General features: G+C 40.1%; 2 protein-coding genes across 9 annotated transcripts in view; both read right to left on the bottom strand.

Moving 5' to 3' along the window:
- The window catches only part of adipor2 (adiponectin receptor 2), a 28,073-nt gene extending 20,816 nt beyond the window's left edge, over positions 1 to 7,257 (bottom strand). Inside the window, exon 1 of the mRNA XM_085250939.1 lies at positions 7,113 to 7,257. The gene's annotated coding sequence lies outside the window, so the exon portion shown is untranslated. The remainder of the gene's footprint in view (positions 1 to 7,112) is intronic.
- A 7,233-nt stretch (positions 7,258 to 14,490) lies between these two features.
- wnt5b (wingless-type MMTV integration site family, member 5b) overlaps positions 14,491 to 23,342 on the bottom strand; it is an 86,439-nt gene continuing 77,587 nt past the window's right edge. For all 8 annotated transcript variants that reach the window (XM_085252724.1, XM_085252723.1, XM_085252727.1 and 5 more), the window contains 5 exons: positions 23,083 to 23,170; positions 22,639 to 22,798; positions 19,052 to 19,344; positions 15,061 to 15,219; positions 14,491 to 14,975 (listed from right to left, as the gene is read on the bottom strand). In XM_085252724.1, coding sequence (XP_085108850.1) covers positions 14,676 to 14,975; positions 15,061 to 15,219; positions 19,052 to 19,344; positions 22,639 to 22,798; positions 23,083 to 23,170 — 1,000 coding nt within the window. In that variant the 3' untranslated portion in view covers positions 14,491 to 14,675. The remainder of the gene's footprint in view (positions 14,976 to 15,060; positions 15,220 to 19,051; positions 19,345 to 22,638; positions 22,799 to 23,082; positions 23,171 to 23,342) is intronic.

Genomic DNA, 23,342 nt, shown 5'->3' with positions numbered 1-23,342 from the left:
TCCTCCATTGGCCTCCTTCACTTTGGCTACGTTCACACTGCAGGTCTTAATGCTCAATTCTGATTTTTTGATCAAATCTGATTTTTTTTGTCTGCTTGTTCACACTACAAATAAAATGTAACAGCAAACACGCTCTAGTGTGAACCCTCAAAGCGGCCTGTATGCACAAAAAAAGACGTCACACACACAACGCGCTCTGTTTAGACCCAGACCAAACAATGTTTGACTGACGGCCCTTAATATAAAGACTTGTTTCGGACTTTACATTTCCCAATTTTGCTTTAAGTTATAAAGTTATTTTGTTATTTACATATGGCCTAATAATTATCCTTATTGCTTTTTTAGAGAGGAGCAGTGCTTCAAAGAATAGTTGCAGATTTCTGTCAGAATCTGCAGATTATACAGTACAAATAAAATGTTCACGTTTCTCCAATGCTGTCTTCCCAAAAGTTTCACTAACATCTACGCTGGATGGCCAGGAAGCGTTCGCGATGCATTCTCAGGCGCTTCTCCGGCGCTGATAATTGGCGTCTGTCTTGTGTCAGTGATGTAAAAGACGGATTTAATGCGACATGACCATTCAAACAGCAGTCGCTTTCTAAAACATCATACGAAAGTGACCCAGATCGGATTTGAAAATATCGGATTTGTGCCAGTCACACTGTCAGACCATGATCGGATTGGGTCGCATAGGGTCAAAAAAGTCAGATTTGATGCGCTTTCGCCTGCAGTGTGAACGTAGCCTTTGTCACCGTGGTACAGCAGCTGTTGTGAATCTTTTATTGCACCTACTGTAACATAAGGTGTTTTCATCAAATCGATTAATATTATTTTACTTGTGTGTGTCTCTTGTATGTGACTCACAGTGAAACTGAGAGGAAAAGGAGGAACCAGCTTGACTGGGAGGGACAGCAATACAATGGCTTGCAAAAACTAGAGCAAATAATTGTGGTAAATATATATATTTTTTTTAACTTGGCAATCTTTAAGTCAAGCCTATGTCGAACATATTTTTGCACTGTTTTTCCTATTTACTATTCTTTTTCCTTCTAAGTTGAGATGGGATAATGTCTGAAGTCTGATTCTCAGAGTGTTCTGTAAAAGAAGACACTCAAACCTAGTTTAATGGTGTTGTATTGCAACCGGAAAACTTTAATAACTGCGTCCCTGCTTTATCTCTACAGGTACTGACTGTTAAGTTGTTAATGTTGTCAGAAGGAAGTACATGTTAAAGGAACAAAAGTCAAGCTGCTCGAGTCACTTTTTAGTCACCTTCTGGACTGCTACTTAATCAACATAACGCATTTTTTAACCAAAGCAATAACACACATTTAGCATGACACAGGCCCAAAGCAGGGATCATCGAAGTAAAATAATCTACCCAATGTTGCTTAATATCCAGCCTGGGCATGACAATCAATTTTTTCATGACCAAACAGGTTGCACAAGTTTGTCTGTCTTATGTCAAGCAGAACAGGTTTACATAGATCTGAATTTTCTCCCTTCTTGTAAATATACACATAATATAGAAGTTTTAACACAAAATAAAGGTGAAACAAATAAGTCCACTTATTGAGCATCTAAACTTGCTAAGTCTATATCAAAGTACATTAGCAGACTTTCTTAATGTAAAAATAGCCAATGAACAGAAAGTAGGTCGCAGTATGTTTACATAAGGACTGTTATTTAATACCGCCATTTAGATCTTCTATGTCAGCTTTTTTTATAAACAAAAAACAAAAAACCAACTGATTTAAATGGAGATTAAAACAGACACTGGCCTCTGATATGTGTAAGCTCTTTTTAAATTGACATAAATTTAAGAGCCACAAACTTGTTGCATAAGATAAAAACTGCGCAACAACACACTTTGTTCAGTGACATTTCAACAACGTCATAAACTTTACTACAGACCTGCTGTCATGTTTTGTCAGATTTTGGCTATCTCCTTTCACTATGCATATATTAGTACCAGTCAAAACAAACAAAAACAAAAAAATCTTTGCCTCGGAAAGGCAGGGAATTGTGAGATAACAGTGAATGCAGTTAGGTTTATGTGGGAGTATTTTAATTAGTGCAGGAATTTTCCATTGTTGGTGAAGACTCTTGTCTCATTAAACTGTCAATATCTTAAGCCCCTGACCTTGTTTATGCAGACACTGAGAAAAATGGTTTTGACGTCAATACCTTACATCTATTTTTTGCTTTCTGTGCACCTTTGGTTCTGTTCCTACAAAGCAATTATTCGTGTGCATTTATCAGCTATGTTTGAGAAAGTTAAACTTAGGTAAGGTCCTACGCAGTTTTACGCTGTCCTCAAAACTGCATTTACCTAATTGTGCTTTATAACATGTGCATGTTCCTACACGCATCGAACAAGCCACTCTTTGTATGTGTAGCTGCCTCGTAGTGATTTAAACCTGATGTTTAGAGACCACATGGCTGCCTTTACTGTTCTCGGGGACTATATGGCTCCCCTGAGACATCCTTTAAATTTAACAAACCTATACACACCCTCCTACACTCTTTATCCACACACCTAAAGTTAAGAGATTGGATAGAGTGAATAAGTGTTTGCTTTTACCTACTTGCAGCTTCACACGGGTGGGGTCAGCTTCTGGAGTAAATTAGCACACGTCAGACTACTTGACAGCCAGTTTAGCATGTTTTTCTACATCAAACACAATCCCAGTTTTAGAGCTTTTGTTCTAAAACAGTTGCTGAGCGTGTCTCTACTGGTGACCTGATAAGTCCTGATGAAACAGTGACTTTCTGATGCTGGAGTCTTATGATGGAAAGCTAAACAAAGGCAACCAGTGTGATGTAATCTACACACACACACACACACACACACACTTTTGTTCTCAGCTTTGCAGCACACACACAGTACAGTTCCCCCCCATGCTTGACAGACATGGTTGTAGGTGAATATGCCGCGCCACAGTTTTTGCTCAAATAGTGACCTCCCCCCAAAAAGATATTATATATTAAAGATATTGTAAAATGACATTTACTGAGGACAGCATGTACAAAAACATTTTCACTAACCAATAATGCATTGACCTGATTACCAAAGGAGGACCCTGTGGTCAGACCAGTAAACACAGAGTTGTGCTATAAACTGGTGGGTCCAGGCACCAGACGCCATGCTGGTTTTATTGTAATACTCTTAATATCCTTCAAATGATGCAGTCTAAAGGGGAAATCTTCTCTATAGCTGAAGAGCTCATCACCTGTGATTTGTGTGGAAGTAATTCAATACGCTGAAAGGGTTTGGAGCACGTGCTCCAGATGGAGAAAATAACATGAAACAGCCACATGGTTCTGCCTGTTACTTTGAGTCGCAGACTGGTGATGAAGGCTAAAATATCGAACATGATACAGAAAAATCACTTAACAAACTGTCCTTGAAATTACATAAACATCTCAAGGCCCGAAGTAAACAATACTGAGACCACATCCTGAGCAAATTACTAGTGGAGGGAAAATATTAGAAGATGAAGCTTTTAGTCTCTAACTGGAACCAAAGAAAAAAGCCCATAACCCATCAACCACGTGACCACATCAAGGTCACTGTGCTGCTGGCTCTGCTGGAGAAACAGCACAACCAAATGTTTTCAGACTCTAGGTGGTAATCTAAAAGTAGGTCAAATGAACAGAAATGAGACCTGAAAATGAAAGAGGGAACCTAAAGCCACTAAACACAAACTTGTTATTCTGTGTCATGTGGAGCAGACTGGATAAAACACAAGTTTACTTTTTGTTTTCTAAGGATTACAGTAAGATATTTTAATGGGGAGTCAAGCAATAAAGTTGACTGATTAGCTCAGGTTATGTTTTTTTGTAATTAAAAATCTTTTTCAGATTCTGCAACACGTGTTCTTTACACAAGGCATGTGCATGAAGATAACTAAAGGTTTTAAAAATAATAGTTAAACAGTTAAAATTACCACTGCTGATTTCTTTCAGACCACTTGCCATGTTATCCAATGAAATGTCAGAAAAACTTGTTTTTTGGGGGGTTTTGTGACTCACAGACAATACCACAAATACAGATATGAGAGACTAGAAGGAGTACACTTTTAGCACTGCTAATCAACTGATTCTTTGCTAATTTACTTTCTGTTGATCTACTAATCAATTAATTGTTTTGGTTATACACAATTGAACTTTATGACTGAAATTAGTTTTACTGCAAATCTAGTGACTCATCTGCTAGTCTTCAAAGTACAAACTCACACACATGCAGACACATTTTAACATAGTTTACACTGTTTAGAGTACAAGCTGGGAGTATTGTGTGTCTCTCCAGGCCTATTTAGGCAACAGCATTTGAACAAACCATTTTAAACAAAGGCCTGAGTTTTTTTGTTTTGTTTGGCACACAACAACACAAACAGAGACAAACACACACACACCCCTGTTGTGCATGAAAAAGAAAAAAAGGACTAAAGAGAAGGGAAATATAAGAGAAAGAGAGAGCAGCTACTCTGTGTTATGATCAATCAACTTAGCAATGACAGATCTCTACTATTCTTAGAAGCTATGTTTAGCTGCTCTCCTGCCTGGCACGCTGTCAAAGGCTGACTTCATTATACATTAAGTTCTCCAGAGAGTTGAACTTCCTGGAGAAATATGACGTATTGCTCAATAACCATGTCTAGCTGGTGTGGTACAAACATAACCTACGCAACAGATTCAGTTTTTCTATAACAACAAATCAATATCCTCCAACGAGAAATTACTACAAAAACTTATGGCGTGGTCCTGTGAGAACCCTGCTCTATGCACAACTTGACTTTTCTACAGGGCATGGACTTTATGTAAAACCCAATGCATGCATCTGCTTTGCATCCTTGTGTGGATTTTCAAATAGAAGACACATACAGGTACTTGAGAATTGAAGTAGGTAGTGTGGGTGTATGTAATTCTGTTTACAGGCAACGGTTTTAAGGTTCTTTCTGGTGCTGTTAAGGTCAACAAAAGCTAAACTTGAACTTGGAAATAATGACAGAGCAAAGTAAGGGCAGGGCCCTACTGGAAAGACAAGAATAAAAGAAATTCAAACATAAAGAAATGCATAAAATATCCAATTAAAAAAAAAAAAAGATGCTCCATGAAATATCCATAAGCTAATCTCAATTTAGGGCAGAGCTGGAAGTGTTTCTGTGCATATAAAGTTTGGATTCAGGACAAATGTGTTATAAGCTACCCCAGCCAATAAAAAATGTATGAGATGACTTCATGTTTTGTGGCAAACCGAACTGTTAAAATACTGAAATGGGATGGGCATTCATATAATATTCAGCTAAAAGGAAATATTAGGTAGCATAACAATCCAAAGAGTACATACACAAGGGTGGGAAATTAGTGAAAGAACACAACTAAGTGCCCTCATAGGGTGTTCAGCGGAAAAAAAAAAAAAAGTGTCTTTGTGCTATTTCTACAAGTTTCTAGACAACTTCTAAAGGGATGTCCAGAAGATATTCTTCTATAGAGTGTGTTGTACAAGATGCAAAGTCCAAGATCTCCCACAGGTTTTATTGAGATTGAGATCTCCTGACTTACAGTTTGCTAATCAGGGTCAGCACCAGGACTGATGGATTGAGTGGGCAACAAACGTTAACACGGGGTACTGGTATGCTCAATTTTTTTTTTGGAAGTTTTAAGTGAGATCATTCTTTAAAAACAATCTCACAAGCTGATGATGGGCTTTTTTAGTTCCAAAGAGGTATACATAAGGCATCATGGGCCAATGTGCTCCAAAATCAGCATTTACCTCATCTCTGATTGGTGCAAATGCTCTTAACTAATATTAACCCAATAATTAACACAGGCTTGGTTGTTACTACAATAACTTGTAGGCATTCAAGACTATTATTATCAAATATCATAATTTACTTACAGTTGTAAATGTACAGAAAATTTAGCTGAGGAAGTACAGTGACCATTTTGAACCGGCCTTCAGTGTTGTCTCCTGGTGATGAGTGTCATAATGTAACAATCATATTTCCATAAAGTTAAGTATTTTTAATGAATGTTAGCAGATAAGATGAATCAACTATTCCTCACACATGAAAGAAATGACTATAGCTTTCTGAAAAAAAAAAAAGTTACAGGTCACACTGACTTACACAAAATCACCTCTTTTAGGATTGTTAACAGGAGCTCAGCTTACACCTTTTTTAAAAAAAAAAAATTAAAAAAAAATAGGAACACAATTTGTTTATGAAATAACATGAATGTTTTGAGCTAAAGAATCAGAAAAAAAGATATGATGCCATTTCCAGGCAGTTTATCAGATTTAACAAGTCATCAATGGAAAGAAGGAAGAAGGTGGAAAGCACAGTATGCATTTAAGATGAACAAAACTGACTCTACAAAAGACTGTCAAGTGATTAAATGAATCAGCCTAAACAGCAGCTTCCCGCTTCTTTTATTTTAGATGACAAGCTTCGAATACACTGAAGAGCCACTCAGAGTAAACTCACAGTACCCGGAGTCAACACAACACGGGAGCAAGCAAGACAAAGAAACCTAAAACTCTAGCTGCACTACGTTTTTGTTGACAGCGACAATTCGTTTACTTTTACTACAAGAAATACACCAAGGGGCGTTTTTATTTGTATAACATTACGTTGACGAAAAAATATTTCTTACGTTTGACACGAGCTGTAATAAGAAGCAGACTGCTGCTCAGCGACAGGCAGCGATGATGGTTTGTTTACACCGAGCTAGCGGGCTGGCTAGTCCGCTAACAAGAGCTGACACCTCCGAAAGAACCCAGATAACTCTTTAAGAAAGCTTCTTTTTCTTTTGACAGCCTCCCAGAGCCACCTATCTACCTCCAAATATGCCAAATATGCTCTCACAAGAATAAAAATGACTTGGAAAAAGAAAGCAAAGCTGTGCTTTCTAGCTGGCTAGCAGACTATGCCGTTGTTTTGACAGCCCAGAATTAGCTGAATAGCAAAGCTGCTAGCTGGCAGGTTACATTCAGGGTGGCGCTAACGTTACGCCAGGAAAGTCCGACAAGAAATAAAACAGCTCTAAACAAGACAGAACAACAACAATAAGAATTAACAGAAACAAATGAGAATTGTAGTACTCACCGGCTCCGGATGACCTGGTCTGTCCGTAGTCTGGCTATAGATACTACAGCTGAGGGAGAGTTGTGGTGGGTACTCTGCTCTGCTCTCTCCACTATAAGCAGCTTCTCACAGTCTCTGGACTAGACTGGACCCAGAAACGACGGGAGGCAGGCATTCACTGAGTGACGCCGCTCGCATGAGCTTGCATGAGCCAATCACATCGCACTTTATGAAAACTCACCAATCAGAGACTATCAGGAACAGAAAGGTACATTCCATAAACGAAGAAGCGTTTTTGTAGTTTTTATTCATAGGCCGAGTTTATAATCGTAAATGATCAAGAATTAAATCACATTATAACCATATTCCGCACTTGAGACGAATATATGTTATAGTTAGATTTATATAATGTGAGCTAGGTATCTGTGCACTACAGTGTTCTTCAATGCCCTAAACCAGCAGTTCATCTTTGCCAAAACTTGTTTGGCAAGCAGCTGCTATGTGGAAATTGAGCAATCACCTGCCAAACCACATTAGCTAAACAATCCAGTGTTCGTGTATTTGGTCTGCAACTAATCATTAATTAAAATATTGATTAAGCTATCAAGTATTTTTGAGACATCATTTTGTTTATTTTATGAAAGTGTCAGTCTCTGATCTAAAACAAGTACTCAGAAGCTGTTTAAAGTCAGAGAGAGTCAATATGACTTAAGGGGAACAGATTTCTTTTTTTAAAAAAAAAACAAGATAAGGACAAATATATATATAAAGCAGAGATGTGTTTCTGTTAGAGGAGTTAACCTGTGGAATAGTTATGACAGTGATTTAAAAAGGTGTAGTTCATTTTCCTTGTTTAAAAACATGTTTAAAAATAGAGAAATATATAAATCAAGAATGAAAAGAGCAAAAATAATAATACTGAAACTCTTGATGGTTTTGCTTTGATGTAGTTACTTATCTAAGGTGGAAAGTTTTTTTCTTTTCTTTTGTTTGTTTGTTTGTTTTTGCTTTGCTTTGCTTTATTCTTTGCTTCGAGCCCTGTGTACAGGAGCTGCATGCAAAAGATCTTTTATTAAAAGGGTTGGCGTAATAAGCAAATGCTTCAGCCAATACCTTTTGATTAGCCTTGTCTCGTGCTTTCTTGCTTTGTGGTAATCTTTATTCTGTATTCACTGAGATATTTGAATGCTAATCAATAAATCAATAAAAACATGTTTACATGCGAGTTTCTTTGGTTTGCTTTTGCAGATTATAGGACTTAAACAGTGTATTACTGATCACAGTTGCTAACTACAGGCAAATTGTTATGTTGATATACCAATAAACTATTCAGTTATTGGTTGTCTCTTCTGTTACACCAACTCTCTGCATCTCCAGCATCCATGAATCTTCTCTGTGCTCTTTTTCTTTCTTTTTTTGCCTGTAAGCTTCATATTCAACATCCTTTGTCCAGTATATCCACTATCCTCCTCTGCACATCTCCAAACCATCTAAGCCATGCCCCTCTAACTATGCCTCCAAAATGCTCAACCCAAGCTGTTCCTCTGGTATACTCTTTTCTAACCTTGTCCTTCCTGGTCACGTGCGATGAAAATTGAAATTGAACATTGAACTGCTTAAGCAAGTTCACAGTACCATTTCAATTCAGTTTAGTTCAGGTTTATTTAAATTGCGCTGAATCACAACAGCAGTCACCTCAAGGCGCTTTTTACGATTAGGTAAAGACCCCACAACAATCCAACAACCTCCTGAGAGCAAGCACTTCACAAAGCTAGCATTTAACAGGAAAAAACCTAAAGCAGAACCAGGCTCAGAGGTTCTGCTGGAACCACGTGTTTAACAACAGATATTGTCTTACTTTTAAGAAATAGTATTTGGAAGGAGTGACTTGACTCTGAAAACACTAAAATCTTATATCCACTGCTGCGCTGAAACAGATAATCTCTGTGGCAGGCAATGCATGATGACGTTACCTCAGAACTTTGACCTGATTATATCTGTGTTCTTCTGTTGCAATTGGGATATCTTATCACTAAAGTTTTATCTTCTTTGAATCAGTGCATTGGATTGACTCTATATCGATTACAAAGAGACAGATAAAACAAGGATGCTGCGTGTTACAAAAATAAGTACAGTTAAATAAAAAAAAATTTGAGAAAAGAATTGGATTCATTTGCAAAACAAAGAAGTTGGTAATATTGACAGGATCTCATATAACTTGTAAATTATAATTTTATATATCTTTACCGAGGTTTTAGAACTTTTGCTGTTGATAAAAAATGTTTTCAAGCAAATCAGTTTATCTCAGCGACCATCACAGATTTCATATTTTTTCACAAAGGTTTCTTGTTTACTTTGCGGTGTAACTGATGTTTCTTCAAATGTCAAGGACTTAGAGCGCATGAGTACATAATGTGATTTTAACCTTGTGTACTGATACCAAAACTGATCATTTTTCTCTTTTTAAAAGCACATGACAAAGTGTGCTCAGTTTCTCTGCTGGGAAATACAGCAGACAAACTACACAATGGAATTAGTTTTCAGCGTCGCACTTTAAATGTTTACGTGCAAAAATAAAGCTTGGGAACTGACATTTTTCTTCCAAATGCTTGATTAGGAAATGATCTAAACATTTGCTTATAAAACACCTTTCCAGCTCCACAGCTCTCTAATGAACTCACAGTCGTGTGGTCATGCAGGTTTGCATAACCTTGATTACTGATTTAAAGCTTTTTTTTTTGTTGCTCTGTGTTATTTTGGAGTTTGTGGCCATTTGAATGATCTGTTGGTTCTGTAACAAGTGGAGAAACACAGAAGACTTGCCTGCTTTATTAAAGTCAGGAAGATGGTTTTATTTGGCTAAATAATGAAATCATAATGATTAAATGTTTCATGAACATTTGAGCATTTACAAGTCTAATCTGTGCACAGTAAACTTGATTGTGTAAAAGTATAAAATTAAGAAATGCCAGGGAGAAACTGACTTGATTTCTCTCAAATAAGTCATTGTTTACCTCACATTATAAGTAACTTTCCATTAGTTATCAGTGCAGAATTTAATAGGCGTGCGTTACAGTGTTTCTTCAACTGTTGCTGGGATCCAGGTATCCACAACATGACACAACACACCTGTACACACCTAAACCAGATTCACACCTGTGTTTTCTTCTTTGCTAAGGTAAGTGTCACTCAGAGTCATTTTCTTTTGGATCACACTGCCAACTACGGTTAAAATGGTTAAAAATTATCTTGAAGAGAACAGCATATTAAAATTGCAAATTGGGTGACTGTTAGTGATAGAAAAGTTTATCTGTAATTAAGAATAAACTCATCTCCACAGGTTCAAATAAAGCAATAGAAAGTTTTATTTTAGCAAGCTTCCCCCCCATGGTCACTTGCACGTGTCCTCGCAGGGTTTACAGAAGAATAGAACACCTGATGTAACACCCACCAAACCTGTTAAGGTTACTGCACCTCTCATTCTCTCCTTCACAGGCCAGGGCAAGTTTTAATTACTAACTAACGTAGCTTTCAGTTAAGCAAAGTTGCCAAGCCAGACAAGAAGACTATGCATTGCTAATTGTTTTGTTCCTTAGGTGTAGCTTGCTAGATCTGAATACTGAGTCTGTTTTGGCATAACACTTGAAAAGGCCCTGAATAATTAACAAGACTGGCTTAACTTGATGTTAGTATATTCTCGTGACGCCTGGTTGCTTTATGTTTGGCGTCACTCTTCATTAATAAACATGTTGGTTTCTTACATCTTTCCTCATTGTGCAGTGTTTTTTTTAACCTGAATAGGCATTTTGTGCAATTACAAACCATGCGATAAACGTCAATAAGGATGAAAGAAGTTGTTGCTGTATTGATGTGGGAACTGACCATACATGGTTTTTCCATATCTACAGAAGATTAGATGTTCTGGTTCATTGGGACTCAGTGATCCATTCTGCTGCGGCCAAATCTTACAGAAAGCATATGGTTGAATGAGCTTATGGATAAGTGTCTGAGCATCTTTGGTTAACTTGGTCTTTGAGCTACGAAAAAGACACAAACAGAGCAGCCGACTCAGAATCAGGCTTTTGAGTTACTGTGCGCATGTGTGTGTGTCTGAAAAAGTGGGGTTGTGTCTCTCCTTCAGTTCAGCTAATCCAGATCAGAGAGTTTGCATATAGATCTCTTTAACCACAACAGCTGCTGGATAATCTATAAACACCACGTGTGACATCCCCATGTGTAGTTTGCTTCTGGCATAATGTACAGCCTCAGTAAAATGATGAAAAGCAGCTTTTTGTTGATGCTAAATACAGTAACTAAAATAAAATGCAGTTGAATACCAATGACATTATAACACTTTATCACCGTGACTCACTATGGTTTGTACAAAGAACAACATGTTCTGCATAGTAAAACACATCAGATTTGTTGTAGTTCACAGCTATTTGCTGTTATTTTTTCTCCCATAATGGAGGATTTCAGCCTCTTAGGTTGCTTTTTGCTGGACATGGGACAAGCAACCAGAGCTTCCAACTCCTTCTCCAACATGTGGGGAGGACAGGTTGTACAGGAAATGAGCTCATTGCTCAATGTCAGAACACCTCTGAGAAAGGAAACAAATGTTATGATGTTATGATAAATTGTGTGAGTCATTGTCACAGTAATGTAGTCCAAGTGCATAAGGAAGAAAATATGCCGTTAAACTGGTTAGGCTAAACAACTAACAAGCTGGCAGTCAGACGCCAAGAGGTCTTCCTAGAGCCGGGTCTCATTAATGGTGTTCCTGACCGGTTTGCAAACATTTTCTGGTCATCTTTAAGTCAGACAGTTTGGCATCCATACTCTTCTGAACTATTTTTGTAAACATAACCAGTAATATTCTCACGGGATGAGAAGGCCTCATCAAAGAAAGGAAGAATTACTCACTGTTGGTTGTTTGTTTCAGAGAGCTCAACTTAGCAGCATCACAACAGCAGATGGCTGTCAGGTAAAAAGGATTAGACCAACCATCAGGTTACACTTTCACTCTTCTAATCTCCATTAAATGCACACATATGCCGATGTGCCACAACATTAAAACCACCTGCCTAAAACGGTGGGTTCGGATGTCCCCTTGTGTCCAGTGCTGAGATACTGAGAGCAGCCCTGCTTCTTCCTGTGGTCCCCTAAGGATTTTCCTTGTTTAATTACACACCAATGATTTTTTTATGTGATTAGGATCTGCAGAGCTTTGGTGCTGCCTCGTTTTGTAGTTTTGTCTGGCTGAAGAAGGCCAATTCTGCCATGGAGCTTGTTTTAATATTGTGGCTGATAGGTATGCATTTGTAGATACACAACCAACACGTGCACACTGAAATGATCATACTACCTAACCAGCAAGTGCAGATTGCCTACAAAAGTAGGTGAGGAGGATTACAGAGGGACAGCGCTGTAGGTCAGTCATGGTGCTCTGGTCAGTAGTCTAATCCAATTACTCGTGAGAAGCTAAAAGTAATGGGATTGCTAGTAAGGTCACCGTACAGACCTGCTTAACCGTGACTGTGCACTTGACATTCAGCTTTGGGCAAATTCTGCTGGGATATTTTACAGTTGCAGATACATGATGAAGCCATCCTGCTGGTTCCATAAAGAGGCTGTGGGAGAATCCAGCCTTGATGATTTAGATATAAAAGAGCAGAAGAAGAGTCCAGGACTGGACAAGCTGTTTGGCCATCTGATGGGATCAAAGGTCTCAAGGAGGCGTGAGAAAGTTAAGAAAACTGAATGATTAATAAGTGTAAGCTACTAATAAATCAGATCCTTAAGGTCATTTATGAATATACATCATATTTTATATTTTTATATTGGAAAAAACCAATACATCCACATAAAAACAATGGACGTGAGAACATTCATGTCTTTAGGCTACTGTAACACTGATATGATCAAGAAAGAGTAATTTAAGGTTCATTTAAATGTAAATGTGCAGATTAAGTCGAGATTAAATGTCTTGTTGTCCCTAATAAAGTTCTGCCTGTACCTGAGAAAACAGCCACCCCGATGACAAAGACGTGTCTGTGCTTATTATGTTGATGGGGAAGACAGGGCCTGGATAAAAACTTTCCTGGAAGAACTGCAGCAGACTTAAAACACAGAAAACCTCATTTTTCCAAAGAGTAGTTTATCAAAAGAATACACAGTAATGCTCATGTATAAAAACATAGAAAACAGGAGAATCAAAAACAATAATAAAATATACTTTCTGTTCTCATCTACTATTTGTTCTTTTTGTTAAAAGTAATAAACCTTAAGTCCTCTCTGTTTTTGCACGTTCATGAGTTTCCACGGCGCGCTCCATCCTCGCCTGCTCACTCTGTCCTCTTCGTGCCAACTGCATCTAACATCTGTATCACAACCGAGCCAATAGAAACAGGCTAAAAATCACGCTACGACAGGACTGCTAAGTCGACACCACGGGGGCTGTTTGCTGCTCTTATCGAGTTGCGCTACAACGCAAGATGAAGATGTCCACTCACAGCGAACGTGTCTCTCAGTGTGGCTTCATTAAGGCAGGTACAGCACATTAATCTCACTAATGGAGGTTTCGCTCACTTTGCTGTCACGTGAAGGTCACGGAGCCGGACGGCCAATGTGAGCTGCTTGTTTAAACAGCCGTGGTGTCACGATGGCTTCAACCACCAAGCCTCATTAACCTGCATAGTCACACTTGTCAGGTCACGGGTGCAGGATTACTGCTTTGATGATACAAGGAACAGCAGCAACTACACCCTCTGCTGCTACTTGTACAAAACAGGTGGTGCATTTAGTCTTTTGAAGAGTTTTTTTCCCTGAACCTCACTGTGTTGTGAAACAGAAACAGATGCAGCTTGTGCGCGCATTTGTGTATTCCTACTTTTCATTTATTCATCTTTTTGATTAATTTCCTACCTTATTTACACCACCAATCGGAACTTTTCTGCATTTCTGCCGTGCATGATAACACATCTCTTAAATCTCAGAATCTCTCTCGCAGGGTTAAAAGGTCAGACAACAAACAATGGTGACACAAGTGATCACTTTTCCCAAAGCATCAATAGATTTCTCTGAAGGGTGGGGTCCAAACTGTGTCCTGGGTTTATTTGAGTCTCTTTAAATAGCAATCAAGAGTTGTGTATTTATTTATTATTTAATTATATATTTATTTTTTTATCTCACACCAGTCACATCTCCTCTCACAGATCATCCTCAGTATCATTCATTGTCCATCAGCTTTGCTTGTTTCCTTTATGATTGTGATCAGGACGACAGCAGAAAGCGATGACAGAGGGTGGGGGGAAATAAAAATCCGAGGTGTCTTTTGCCCTACCTTTCCATCCATTGATGTGTTATCTACTTCCAAAAAATATGCTGCACAGGTGCTATGCAGTTTTTATTTATTTATTTATTGCTTTTTGCTTGGCTTGATGTGAAATGGTGGGAGATGAGGACATTTGTCAGAAATCTGATTTTTGTGCGTCTAATCCTGAACAAAACTCTCGAAACATCACCGTCCCGTCACCTCCGGCGCCCTTAGTCGTCACCGCCGCCTCCTCCAAATCCTGAAGTGCGCTATTTACACACAAACTGATCCACGAGCGTCGTGCAGCGTTTGCACTTGACGTAGCAGCACCAGTGGAACTTGCAGTGGCAGCGCTCGTGCTTGTAGGTCTTAAACTGGTCGTAACCTCTGCCGCAGCACATCAGCTCGCAGCCGTCCATGCCCTCCGAGGTTTTGTTGCACAGTCGGCCCTGGGTGCCCAGCGATCCTGTGGTCTCATTGCGGAGGCAATAATCCGGGCTGGGGTCGATGTAGACCATGTCCTGAGTGGTGGGTGGGTTGAAGCGCTTGTCTAGAAGCTCCAGCTTTCCCTGGTGGATCAAGGACAGAATTAGCAGAGGCAATACTTCAAATGGCTCCTGAGGGAGGAGACAGAGACATGAATGGATTTAGTACCTTGCGTCCAACCCGCATGGCTGCTGCGCTGTCGTATTTCTCTTTCAGGAACTCTCCAACATGTCTGAAGTCGGCCAGCTGGAGCCAACAGGTCTTCAAACTGCAGGAACCCGAAACTCCATGACACTTACAGGCCACATTAGCCAGGTTGTAAACCGCCTGTTGGAGTAATAGAAAAAAGATATAAATGTTAAATAATCAAAATGTATACAGAGATCAAAACCCCCCAAAACTCCACATTAGTTTTTACACAATAAATTTTCACTACTACTACACTACCACATGGGGGAAATTCACAAAGCACAGGAAGAAAAAGTGAATAAAGAGATATTAGTAAAAAGAAAAATAGTCTACATACTATACTACTAAAGGTTACTATATACAGTAAAATACACTAAGATAAGTGCAGTGGGAGGGATTACTATGCACAAGCTGAAGCAAAATAACCCATGTTTCTCTTTCCTCCTAATACCTGTCATTGTGATGCTTCAGTCTCACCTCCAGGTCAGCAGCTTTAGCTCCAGCTCTGTGGTGCAGATTTACAATCGATTTGCTGCTAAGCTGCTGCCATCTAGTGGTAAAAATCTGTAACTGCTCAGCTCTCATCATTACAGCGAGCACATAGTGAGAGGGGAACATAAAAAAGCATCATGGAGCTGCTACACTGTTGGAACGGCCAATTAAAAGACCCCAAAACATAAAGAAGAGATGAGTTGTGCAAACGTTGCTGCACAAACGTTGCTGCACACACACACACACACACTGCAACATTTTCTCCAAAACTGGCTTTGTGGAGGCAAAATTATCTGTTTATTTAAGAAACCTCTGTTAGGTGGGCTATACAATGAACGCAGAGTGAAACAGATAAACAGGAGGGAAAATGGAAAGCAAAGAAAATGATTTTTTTCTCCATATGTGCTGTTCTTCGACGCTGCTGTCAACATGACCCCACCAAAGTAAAACAAACAGCTGACTTGGAATAAAAGGCCCGCTAACTGGAGGAAATGTTCCTCTATTGTAAGTAGTCTTTCCCACATAGTTCCCATATAAAAAACTATCCCTTGAAAATAATTGGAACATGACAATTATTGATTTAAACACATGAACAAGCTTTTTTTTCCTCCTTAAGATAAAACAGCTCCTACTTTACAGCGTTTGGCCTTGTTAGAAAAACAGGAACAGGAAATCTAAGATTTATTGTCCTCACAGCAGTGGGCTTTAGGGGGAGCCCTTCACCCCTGCAGCTTTACCAGGTCAATTAAACTGCAATATAAACAAACCAAACAACCCACACCCACACCCCAAGCATAGACACACAAACAAGTACAAATTGTTCTTGGTATTGTGCAAGCACCTACAACCACTTAAACAAACTCCAGCGCATCTCCACGCAATTCTTGCCGAATCGAGTTCTTCTGACTCCCGATTTCCCCCGATTCACCCTCAGACAAACGAAACCCATCACTCTGTCTCCTCACACTGCCTGATCTCAATTACCTTCTCACCTCTGTTAACCCCGGCGTCCCAAACAGCCTCCCCAGCGACCCCCACCTTCCACCCCTGTTCCCTCTCCTCTACTTTACTGCCCAGCAGGCATAGCACTCGGCACCCTCCAATCCCATGAACCGACCTCAGTGACCCCCCGTCAGTCGGGGAACAGGGGACAGTGTCATTTTGTGGAAGGGTAAAATGATTTTTGGTGATTCTCTCTTTGATACGTTCTTAAGTTTAACTTAAACTGAAAGAACAGAAGAAATAGAAAGGCCATATAATACAACCTTTCAGAAATGTGTTGTAGCTTCAGAAGAATGGGACTCTGAGAATTAAGAAAAACTTTCAGATATAAGTTTAAAGGAGGAAATTCTCATGTTTTATGACTCCTTGCCAATTTTACGAGCCTTTGTTTTCACTGAGACTCCCGACTGTGTGGTTTATGACATGTTTACAGCGACAGTAACATTTCACGTAACAAGGATGGGGAGGCCATTACTATGTTTTTCTGTGCTAATCTTCCCAATTAACATTTCTTCACAGCCAGTGCTTAATTTTGTGACTTTGTTTCATTTCCTTCATTACTCTGAACATCATTGTTTGATGTATAGAGCTTTTCATTACATACTACTACCTGCCAATAGCCTCATGTTGCTCAAACCAAACCATGCATGTGTGTGTCCAGCATCACACTGAGCTATTTGGTAGGTCATGCCTGCTAGGCACAGTGACACTGGACCTGATGAACACACAGACACACACACACACACACACACACACACACGCTCAGTGATCCGTGGTGGAGACACAGTCTCTGTGTCAGGCACAATAGGTTTTTACTCAGACAGGGTTAGGGGTTTAGGAGCTGTGTCTGTGTGTGTGTGTGTGTGTGTGTGTGTGTGTGTGTGGTGTGTGTGTGTGTGTGTGTGTATCCCCCCCCCCCCCTTTAACAAAAGGACCCGGGGGCTGACATAGTGATTGAAAATGATCTTGTGTGTTCAGAGCAGAGGCATCTCAAAAAAGGCCGGGAATGTATGTCTGGCTGTTTTTTGGGTCTGTGTAACGAGCGCTGCCTCATTTGATTTATGTGGAGACAGTGGAAGTTAGTAGCTCTCTGCGTGTGTATTTGTGTGTGTGTGTCTGTGTGTGTGTAAGTGTGCGAAAGTCTTTGAGAGTCGCAGAAGTGTGACGGAGGTCCATCCCTCACCCTGTGTCTCTGTCTCCAGACGTTTGTGCACACGGACGACCACGTTGTCCACCGCTCACACAAATCAAATGAGGCTGCAAACACACACACACACACACACACACACACACACACGGGGACACACACACACACACACACGGACACCGCTGTCACCTCCACAAAAGCCCTGTGGTTTGCCTTGTTCAACCAAGCAAGACAAATCCTGCTTAGGACAAACCAGCGTGTCCACGATAGAAAGACAGAAAGCAGGGTGGGGCCGGGGGGATAGAGAGAAGGAGAGAAACTGTCTTCCTGTCTGTGGCTCTCCTCCTTTTCATCTCTCCCTTTGCCTCTCTTCCGTTTCGATGGACAGACAACAATGAAAGCAAAGGATCAAACGGGAGACAGGAGGAAAAGTCATTCAAAAAAGCATGCGTATGTCACTGAACTGTGCGTGTGAAAGGTTGCTGCAGCAGTAGATCTTTCCCTCATATACTCTCGTAGAGCCCCAAAGGGACTCTCAGCAGAAACACAACCTCTCCAGACCCTCACCTTTGACCTCTGACGCACACATGCACAAAACTAGGCTCACCGTCTCATACACAAATCAAATGAAGCTGAGGTGAGCACACACACACACGCACAGGCAGCGTCTCTGTCTTGTAAACAGCTTAAACAAAGCTTCTCTAAGTGAAGATAAACGTGTTCTCCTGTTCCAGGGAACACCAGAATGGGCAAATGGAGAGTTTACGAGAAAGGTGTAGGTGTGTGTGTGTGTGTGTGTGTGTGTGTGTGTGTGTGTGTGTGTGAGAGAGAGAAAGGCAAGAGGTTTCTTTCTCTCCCTACCTGAGAACCTTCCAGACAACTTCAGTTACTAGACCATTTGTTGAATCACCATCATTGCCATTGTTCAGTAACTGGAGTGGAAAGGAAGCTTAATGACCATCATACCACCCCAGCTTTGAGTCTGTCTCTCTTGTTTTTAATGTCTTGTAAAATTTCCTTTAAAGCCCCTCTCAGTGTTGGATTTTTGTATGTCTGTGTATGTGCCTGTGTGTTACACCGGAGGAATGTGCTCTGACCTGTCAGCCCCGCCAGACTCCAAGGGCGTTACCAGTATACCATTTGGACCCTCCCAATAAATAACCCACATACACAGGCATATAAATACTGCCCGGTCAGGCAATCAGAGGCCCACTCAGCTTACACACATTCCTGACAGGGAAACATATGAAGAAGACAACAGTAACCTTGGGAAAGTTAACACAGCGATGGTTTTGTTGAGAGATAAAGCTTTTTTTCGTTGTCCCATACCTGTCTCCCTGCTTCATTATTATGCAAGTTCATCAGCATCCGGGCATGCTCGGGTGACCCTCGGGGGTAATTCTTCTCCCTCTCCCTGGCGTCGACAAACTCCCGAGCAAACCTGTAGCCGTAATGCACATTATCACCGCAGCCACCCCACAGCCAGTCACGCGGCAGGTCTCTGGGGCGAGCGGCGCGGCTGCAGCCACAGGTGGAGAGCTCGCCCTCGCGGCACGCACGGCTGACGGCATTGACCACACCGGCTGCGCTGATGGCGTAGGTGAAGGCTGTTTCCCTGGAGCCTGATGGAGGAAGGAAAACATGAGTTAAGCATGTGAATTCTGACACACAGTAAAGCTGCAGTTTTGCTGTCACATCACTGACAGGAAACACAGGTAGCTGCACAGCTAAATAACCCCTTCTCTCTCTCTCTCTCTATCTCTCTCTCTCACGCACACACACACACATACGCACACACAAACACACACACAGCTAACAGCCCCACACCCCACTTGAACTAACAATAGACAATAGAAGTGATTTGAGGCCCTGACCTCATACCTGGTTAACTCCACAACTTTAAATGCCAGATCATGCACGTGCAGCATTTGATGATGTAAACATATCGGTTTCTCCAGCATATCAGTTTTCCTCATGTGGTTGGCCTCTGGGTATATCTGTCCAAGTCCTGGCTACTCAACCATAACGTTAAAGAGTTACTTCTACCAGATTACAAATCATCATTGCAGCACTCATGCGATAAAAACTGAACTCGTGGAGCTCAGAGCCAAAAGGAAATACATCTGAAACATTCCTTCCCACAGTTTTTTACTTTAAAGAAGAGAGATTAGTTGAAAAAATTAACAAATAAAGAACTTTCAGAAGAATTGTACTGCTGTATCCTCACCATTGTATGGGGCTAAAAGCAGAAATCTGAGTGATGGATATCCGAAAAGCAAATAAAACCGAACTGTCTGCATGACTCGATGGCTCCAGAGATAATCTGTTTGTGTAATTTGGGTGAACTGACCCTTAAAGGAGATAACATGTAGGAATAAGAAGAAAGGAGCTGGGCAAAAATCCATGGAAGAAACTTCTGGGAATGTTTGTCACACTGTGCATTTACTGTAGATGGTCATCTCACAACAATTTACATAATTTCCAGCAAGAGTAATGCACTTTGAAGGAGTTTGCTTAAATGCGACTAGCTTCTAATAAACAACTGTATTTTTACAGTCTTGGTCGCTCTTTGAAGTGGCCTGGGTGCAATACATTTCACAGACTGGTCCATATTAATGATTTCCATTCACTAACACCAACGTGGAATACACAAGACAGCCTGCTTGTCCTATTCTCTGCATTAATACACACTTCAGCGCACAAAGAAGTGACAAGGACAAGGACAACGGCCTGACAGGTGGAGACTAAGTGCTCTGAAACACCATGATTTACATGAGAATAACAAGGAGCTTTGAAGTGCTTTTCCTGGTAGAGGCAGCATTCACTGAGATGATTAGCTTCAATATGAGTGTTTGAAAAGGGCAAAATATCTGTATTTAAAATATACCATATGCACGACCTTACTGAGTGATCTCTACACCCTCTGTCCTTGCTTCCAGCATAAAGCTGCTACAACAGTGCTTATTTAAAGAGTAACCTTACACAGCGCTTACCTTCAAGTTCAATTTAAATAAAGATTTAAACAAAATGTGCTTTTTGTCTTTCTCACCATCACCTTACTGTCATGGTCTCTACAGCTACAATATTGCAGCTTTTTTTTTTTTAATATTACCCTACTTCACATTATTCTTATACACATACAAACCATTTATTAGTATTTATGCCCTACTCTAATATACAGAACGCAAAACTTTCACTTTCCTTTTTTTTCCTTATTTAAATAGCGCACAATGGTCTCTATATTAGACAATTTCTGTGGCCCCGAAACAACAGCAGCCAGTCAAGACAGGAAGGTATGCATGCAAATATCCGTTCATGTTATGCAGCAGGATAAAGAAAGCCAGACAAGACAGGGAGATAGAGAGCGAGTGGTTTTATGAGACTGCGGAGCCTAGACTTCAAATAGCAGGTCCGGATCTGCCGGCTCGGTGTCAGCTCATCAGTGCATTTCAAAAGAAGAGCCGCAGGACAATGGACCGACTAACACCTCCATATAAACCTGGAGCTAGACTGTCAACAGAAAGACAGGCATGGAAGCAGAGTGAGAGAGCCCGCAGCGGATTTGGCACATACTTGTTGATGAGGCGATTCCCACATCGCCTGCTGGGAATTAGACGCGAAAGTTATCGATCCGAAAATCTGCGCTCCGGGTATCTGTTTATTAAAATACTGGAGATATACATAAAGCGTACATGCCTTTCCTGTTTTATGCCTACTGAAGTCTTCCTTTGTGACTGCTTCTTTTCCCCGTCTTTTTGATCGAAGGACTACATTTTTCGTTTTAGTGCGCCTGCGTAAAGTATACCGGCTTTTTTCACGGTAATAGTTGGGTCGAAGTGAATATTTCAGATGTTGTCATATGTTGGATTTTTAATGAGGTTTTTCAGTCTGAATTTGAGTTCTGTTTCTCTTTATTTTATAATTTCTTGGGATTGTTAATGGTCGATTTCTTTAAATAGAACAGCATGCGCTTGGCATTATCATGCCTAAAATGCGGAAATAGGAACATTTTGAAGGACATTTATTTTACACACATATTATATTCTAATGACACCACTTTTTATAATGAGAAAAATTTGACATCTTAATATCTCTAAAAATAATTTTACACTGTCCTTATATATATGTGTGTGTTTTATGTGTATTTATATGTTATATGTAGCATCTGGCTTAACACTATTTATGTGATATGTCTTTTATGCTAATCTTAATGCCACTGCACTAACAAACAACAATCTTTCCACTTCTACTGTGCTATTTCACCTCAAGTTACCCATCTTTTTACCACATAACTCATATCTATATATGCCATATTTTATTGGATACAATTACAGGCTAAAAAAATGTAATCAAAACCTGTAGCTACCTATTTTATATAATGTGACCAAAAAGTGGAATAAATCTTCTTTTTAAAACTGATAATCTTAAAAAAAAATCACCAGAATAAAACTATAAGAGAGAGGAGACATATGCTGCCACAATGAAGTAAGAGCTGTAGTTGAAAACGAGCCTTTGGCTGGATGCTGAGCCTCTGTTATCTGTTGCTTATATGGTGTTTTGAAACAGGCCATCACACATTAGCTGTGGTGCCGCTGACATTTCTTTATCTGTCTGCTTTGACTGAGGGCCATAAAACCCACACACATGTAATCTGAATTTTCTAGGATGGTAGGAGCTCAGTTTGAAATATCTTGTGTTTAAGAAGCAACAGAAACAGAGCTGACATACAAAACAAGCACATGTAAGCATTTATAGAATAGTTGGTGATAAGATTTTGAAAAGATAAAATCCCAGAAAAAGAACTGAAAACACAAGATTGTAATTTGCTGTTAGTCTCATATTGTCTGAGAGCTTTTAAAGGCTGTGTCATGCCCTTTTAATCACATTTTTTTCCTCCTCAGTTACAGTAAACTCACCAATCTGCATGACCCGCCCAAACACTGAAGTGTTGTCCACTGTGCTGCAGTTCCATCTCCTCTGTCTGAACTGGTACTGACATTCCTTGATGCCTGTCTTGGCTCCATCTCCAATATAGGTCATGTGGTCTTGGTACAGCTGGCACAGCTTCCTCTGACCCTGCAGCAGCAGAGATAAGATTAGCAGACATTAGCTGGTTAACAGTTTTATATTTCAGTGGTACCTGCAGGGAAATTGCGCTTTTATTCGACCAGCTCCCCAGTTAGGTTGCAAAAGGGTACAGAAAAGGAAGTGACAAGAAGATCAAGGCTTATGCTTAAAAAAAAAAAAATCATGCAGAAGAATCAGAGGTGCAAAACTGAGATATGCTTTTATTCTAACAAAATAAAAGCCTTGTTGACTTAGAGGAGAATCGTTTCCAAAGCACACAGATACTAACTTACCTGGGAGAGACCAGACAGCTGACTGCAGAGAGGCTGAGCTCCAATAATGTACATCTCTGGCCGCTGCATCGGGGTCAGACCGAGTGACCTGAGAGACAGAGGTCATTTCAACTAAAAAACCGTAGATGTTGAAATTTAAACAGAAATGCCTCAAACTTAGTTTATGGAATCTGTGACTCCTTTGTGAGTAGAGGTCAGCACAGCAGAGGGCAAAAATTCAGACACATGCTGGGTTTATTGGTACAAGTGGCCAATAAAAT

Source organism: Mchenga conophoros, linkage group LG17 (genome assembly GCF_057382185.1).
Source record: "Mchenga conophoros isolate Kocher_MC1m ecotype Shallow Benthic linkage group LG17, M_conophoros_male_GT1.1, whole genome shotgun sequence".
Classification (NCBI taxonomy): domain Eukaryota; kingdom Metazoa; phylum Chordata; class Actinopteri; order Cichliformes; family Cichlidae; genus Mchenga; species Mchenga conophoros.
The sequence above is the reverse complement of the archived record's forward strand: the minus strand, read 5'-3'. Positions and strand labels throughout refer to the sequence as shown.